Consider the following 6324-nt stretch of genomic DNA (forward strand, 5'->3'; position numbering starts at 1 on the left):
TGGCAAAGGTTTTGGCCAGAAGCTGAGCTCAGTAGACTCTGACGTTACTCAGCGCGGAATTTATACACCACGCGATGGCCGAAGACGTCCCCGAAGCTCTTCTTGAATATGGACCAAGTCGGAAGGTCGGCTTTGTAGTTGCTTCTTCGTGAGATAACACCTTCGGCGAGGTAGAAATGCCATTTCATAGTTTCACGCAACCCTTCCACCGATTTTAAGTTTTGACGCACTCGAATATTCCTCCCAAACGTTATGTTGCGTTCGTCAGTACCATTGGAGAAAGACGGGTAGTGCTGCCGTTGTACCCCGGAACAGAGTACCATGAAAGGGATTGGCGCGGAGGGTTGGCTAGCAGCGTCCTGCATGGTAACCGAAGTGCTTGACGTGCGGATTCCAAGTTTAAGGATGAGAACCTTTACGAGGACTGGGACGAACACCCCACATCCATACCGAGTGTAACCTGTTGTTATGTGCGGTAGGCGGCAATTGGAGGCCGTTGCTTAGACCTGCTCTCAAGTTCTCCGGGCTGCAGGCTTCACTTCGCCTATTTCTTCACTGTGCTGCGTGGGCTGCGGTTGGTCGGATTCACTTCAAGGTAAAGAAATAAAAATGAACAGTTTGGAAAGAGAGGTTGAAATGCTCACAATGAAACGCCAGTGCTGGATAATGCTGATAAATAAAATGCGGAGTGCGTATTTAACTAAATAAATAAATGAAATACCTTAATAATGAAAATGCGTTAAAAGATGTGAAACCATTGAGAACGGAAAGCCAATGTTTGCCGATGCCAGATATTAGTGTATAAGTGAAAAAACAAAATAAAAAAAAAGAAAATATCGTCAGTGTTTTAGAAACGCGATCGGGTCACACCCTTAACGGCTAGTCTTGACTCTCCCCATTATGTGTGACTAATATTAGGACGCTTATACCCGCTACTGGCTCTCACATTTTACGCGCGGACAAACGTAAGCGCTCGCTTAGAGCAATAAACGCACTCAGTGCCACTTCCACTATATCGTTTATTTTGCGAGCTTCTTTTATATTGGTAAAGAGAAAATCAAGGGGGAGGAGAAAACTTTTATCACAAATGTTTATGACATGGGTTAGGATACGTATGTATCTCTAGATGACGGCATGTCAAAACTACAGCCTTGGTGAGTGTTGGGTGAGGTAGTAGCAGTGCCATTCTTTTTATACAGTAATAATGTGTGATGTCGTTGTAAGCGTACAGGCACTCGCAGGTACCCTATACTTCTGATTCGTCCTGCGCGTCCGTCGAAAGCACCCGGAAAGTTGCTGCTCGAGCGAGCAGATGTGCGCTCTCGTTGCCAGCAAGGGAGGAGTGACCAGATGCAAACGTCCATACGATGCAAACGTTGGAGAAGGTAACGGAACACAATGGCGACAGAACGCGCGCAGCTTACAGATATATTGCGTTCTTCGCAAAGGCGCGGCAGGCATCTTGAGAATCCGCAATTACTGTATATGTTACACGTGTGTGGCGTTAATCATGTGTGTATCTATGTTGTATAAAAGCGGGGGCCACAGTTTTGGGGAATGTTCAACCGTCGTACTTGAGCTCGTTCCCCGAACGCTGGCCGTAATTCTAAGCCGTCGATATCTGTGACCGCGGGCCCTTGGCGTCTCTGTCAGTTGGATATTTTGTAGTGTCGATATATATTACATTTTTGTCCCAGCCATATTAGCGTAGGATTGCCTTAACGCTTGCTGTTCGACGGCCAGTGTGGAGCTCGGGATGCATGTTTTTTGGAAGTGGCGCTACTTTAGCTAAGCTGCCAGTTTGGGCGGTATAGCATGGCACCTCTGCTGCAACAGAGTAGCCTAATCGGCGCAGAACGGCCGGGCTCAATCTCGCTTCTCGAAGGTGAGATGAAAATTTTGGAACTAATCCCAAGTGGAACGATCATGAAAACTCTAAAAAACTCGAATACAGTATCAAACCTTCCGAAATGCCGCAAAATTATGCTCTTAAAGATCTCGCGCTCGCTGCGAGCAGGTAAGGGTGCCTTAAAAACCTAGTGCCTGCAGTTTTCAATAACAATAATTGCGATATCAGGATATTGCAGGACATTGGAGCACAATCATATGGATTATTCTAATCATCAGTTTCTTAGCAAAATACTAGTTCAATTTTTTTTCTTTTGCTCGCAGAAAATTTGGGATTGTCATTATTCCGTTAATAGCAAAAATCTACAAGCCTGGGGTGAGACATATATGTGTGATATATGTGACTCGAGGGCTATATATTTTTGATATTGACAGTTATGGTGCAATTATAAGCGATACAAACTAATTGTGTCGATCCGCGGTGGCGCAGAGGTTATGGCGCTGGACTGCTGAACCCAAAGGTGCGGGACCAAATCGGGGCCGAGGCGGGCGTTTTTCGATGGAGGCGAAAAACAAGTTGGGCGTGTACTGTGCGATGTATTTGAATGCTGAAGAACATCAGGTGGTCTAAATTTCCGAAGTGTACACTACGTCGCCTCCCATCGAATTTGGGACGATAAACCCATAAACAAAGCCAACGAAACCTACCAGCAAAATAATGGCACGACTAAAAAATTTCCGTCAAAATAGGCATTTGTCCGTATTTCGCGCACACCGAAAAGGGCTGCAATGACATTTAGACGTAAAAGTAAGAAAATAAATTATTTTTTACGCCATAATGCTTTCATTCTACATGAGCATTCTAAATATTCTTCGTTCCATTTCATTCCTTTCAGTTCTCTATTTGCTCAGAAAACATCCTGTCAAGTCCTACGGCTAAAATTACACGAGATATATGAAATAGTAACAATGTTATCCAAACGCGAAAATGTTTTATTGAGCGCTGTGAGATATGTACCTCTAACCATACGGTGTATAATGTCGTTACATTTGGAGACGGTGATTTCGTCCTTTTCTTTTACTGTGTCATCCGATTTATTACGGGGAGCGTGTACTAATCTTCCGTCAGAAAAGTCAGTGTTGTCGACATTGCCGTAATTCAAATTGTGAAAAATGGTGCCTAGAGAATAGCACTGATTGCGTATCAATGTTGTGACGCAACAGTACTCTGTGCAGCATTCCGGGATGTGTCATACCATTTTGCCTGATGTTTAGCATACATCGTCTAGTCACTTTCGAGCTTAGTTTGCGCTAAAAATTTCAACCAATCATATTGTAGTACATCTAACAAGTGAATGTTTCCAATGAGAGATACTGCACCTTCATGTTTACGAAATCCAACTGATGCGAATAAATTATGTAAATAATGGGGGAATTAAATGCAGCGCTATAGGTACTTTGCGTCTACTCTAAAATCGAAGTTTGAGAGTCGTCGTAATTTTTATACCAGTTTAAATCTGATTTCCTCCTCGCTTCCCAATGAAAGAGGCGCTGCTTCAAGCTTCGGACCTGATTTAAATAAATGTCTATTAACAGCGACCCTAAGGTTGTTTATTTATTTACACATACTGTTATTCTCTTTCTGATTATCGCAGGAGGGCGCAGTGTGGTTCATTGGATAACGGTCTACAATTAACAAAACATACAAAAGATCAACATCGTAGGATAGATCAAAATATCGTAGAATATGCATAAACAAAAATATAACTTTAGGCATTACAACGTGAGGTAGGGCAGCAAAAAGATGCAGTCAAAATATGGAGCGTAATGTGGCCGAATATGATATAAAATGGTGATGTATGCAGTAAAAATTATATACACACTTTTACTTTGGTGGGTGACTGGGCAACGTGGCGTAAATGCAAGAAAACTACAGACATATGAACAATATATTGAAGAGAACCAAACTGCGAAACGTATGCACATATTATAAAGAAGTGATTAGCTAATAAGGGGGTACACTCTCAACAGAGTTACTATTTTTTTCAGTGATAAACCATAAGCAATGGATAGACTAAGGCTGTTTCATTCTCTTGTAACAAATGCAAAAAATAGTGCTTGAAGCGATTAGTACGAAAACGGCGTTCATTTAGTGTGTGGGACTGTTTAGGACTGTTGTAGAAACGGTGTAGTATTTAGTATTTAATAGTGTGTAGGTTTAGTTAGTGATAGATGAAGTGGTATATGGGCTCAAGTCGCGTGATTTTAGTGCAATATTGGGAGTGGTTGTATTCCTTCTATTTTGAGTAATTCTGCTGGTGATTAAATCATTTTATCGTTGATAAATAAGACCCAGACTGCTTTCATCTCAACAGCTTCGAGTTTGGTTATATCTTGATAAGTGGTAGGAAAGCAAACAACGTTAGCATATTCCAGACCGATCTAACAAATGCGCTCTAGGCTAATAGTTTTGTTTCATAGGGGCTAGTTGGAGATGTGGCGTAATTAAGAAGAGTGTTTTACTTCTGTTGAGATGGGGACTGCATCCACGTGAACTCTCCATCTGAGCAGAGGGGTAATGAGGTATAAAGATATCTACAGTGTCACTACAGTGAGAGTTCTATACATGCTTCTGCCTAGTTATTTTTATTTCAACAGGTTTATGGTTTATTTAGTCACTTGCCAGTCCAAACGTTTTTATCTTCTAGCCGATTGTTAGGAGCATTATGATCGTTTATTTTCTGTAAGATGATGCAGTAGTCTGCTAAAAGTCGAACATCAACATATCGGTTTCCAAATAGATCATTTTTGAAAATAGAAGGGGATATACGCCAAAAGCTAATACAACCGACACTGTTAACCTCCCATATGAAGGCACATTGACTTCCCTGAAATACGTAAAGCCACCACGGCTTCTTCTGATGCTCTAATTTCCTAGTTCCAGTGACTGTACCACAATTGTAACACGCACATTAGATAAAAAAATTGTTTTTGAATAGTTCACAAGCGTGTACAAGGAAGGCCTGACGGTAAAACAACGAGCACAGATTATTTTTGGGCCACAATCGATGAACAGATGTTTTGGTCTTCAATACCCTCATTCAATGCTATGCCGTTCTTTGCAGCACTGGTACATCCAATTGGAACCTGCAAGTCCTGTTGCGGATCATGCACGAAGCCTGCGTGCATGGATAAAAAACGGTCGATGGAAATTCCAAGAGTTATTTTCCTAACAATGGGAATTGTGAGGTCCGTTCATCAAAAACACGGTGCAAAGGGAAATTTTATCCCGAAAAAGAAGAGTGCGAAAAATGCTGCAAGTCGTTTCTGTCTTCGAAAGTGAAACAGTAATTGGAAAGCGAAAATACATTCCTGCAAAGATAATAGGTTACTTTGATTTCTTAAAGAAATCTTCGAACAGTTAGTATAAACGGGTTAACTACTACACATTGGGAAATAAAGTTACACCGGTGTTTAAGGTTGGTGAGCGATGAGACACATTCACTCATCGCCCCATTTCCTGACATTCACTGCCTGCAAACGTCTGGAACATGTAATATATTCCCAAATCGCATCGCACCTTGATCACAACACTTTCTTTTTCACGAGGCAGCATTATTTTCACTCGAGTCTCTCCTGCGAAGCTCACCTTTTTTATTTACTACTGACCATCTCATGTCAAAACTTTCTGGTCTGTCTATTGACATTGTAATGTTAGTATAGACACATGGTTTTCTAATAGATTGTTCTCAGCACAAAATCAACGATATTTTCAGGTCCTATTGAAGTACTTTCTGGTGTACCGCAAGTGTCAGTCCTTCGCCCTCTTCTTTTTCTTATCTTCCTTATTCATCCTCACTCTGGTATTTCGTCCACATTCGCCTCTTTACAGATGAGTGTATCGTTGAGAATAACGACCTGCGGTGCGAGTTGGTTCATGACTGCAAAACCACTATGGCGCAAATAAAACAACATAAGACACAGAAGGGCACCACATGCTCACACTAGCAACTGTCTATATGAAGAAAAGAGACATATTTAAACCCTTGACCAAGCCCGTGCCCAAAGCCTAGTCGCACTCAATCCTGCAGCCGCTATTTGAAATCAGCAATTCACAAGACTAAACACATATAACTAAACACTTAAACCAAAGATAACGACCAATAATGAAAACAAATCTTATCTGTAGCAGTAAATCAATCGTAGCAAAAGCCGTTTCAGGTATACCAAGAAATAACATTCAAAACCGAACACGTAAAAAGAAAACAAAACATAAGGTAAAGCAACAACGAAGGTAAAAAAAACCCATAGAAATAGCAGTCAGCCAAAAGCAGGTGTCATGTATTCGAAGCAAAAATCAAACACCAAAATGAAAAATAAACAAAAACAAGCTAACATGAAAAATAAAACATTACACAGTACCACCCAAGACACAAAAAAATGCATGGTGAAGCAGATCATCATAAAAACGTTTCT

General features: G+C 41.2%; 1 protein-coding gene across 6 annotated transcripts in view; it reads left to right on the forward strand.

Moving 5' to 3' along the window:
* The window catches only part of LOC146193491 (uncharacterized), a 54794-nt gene extending 49470 nt beyond the window's left edge, over positions 1 to 5324 (forward strand). For 2 of the 6 annotated variants that reach the window (XR_014706847.1, XR_014706848.1), the window contains 2 exons: positions 1242 to 1385; positions 4974 to 5036. Coding sequence is in view for 2 of the 6 variants with exons in the window: in XM_084602782.1 (XP_084458908.1) it covers positions 1242 to 1385; positions 4974 to 5043 (214 nt within the window). In the remaining 4 variants the exon portion in view is untranslated. Of the gene's footprint in view, positions 1 to 1241; positions 1386 to 4973 lie in introns of all 6 variants that reach the window. The other 4 variants (XR_014706846.1, XR_014706849.1, XM_084602782.1 and 1 more) reach the window with 3 other exon arrangements.
* Positions 5325 to 6324: the final 1000 nt, after the last annotated feature.

The sequence above is a fragment of the Amblyomma maculatum genome, chromosome 4 (assembly GCF_055883805.1).
Source record: "Amblyomma maculatum isolate TAMU_Amacu chromosome 4, ASM5588380v1, whole genome shotgun sequence".
Lineage (NCBI taxonomy): Eukaryota > Metazoa > Arthropoda > Arachnida > Ixodida > Ixodidae > Amblyomma > Amblyomma maculatum.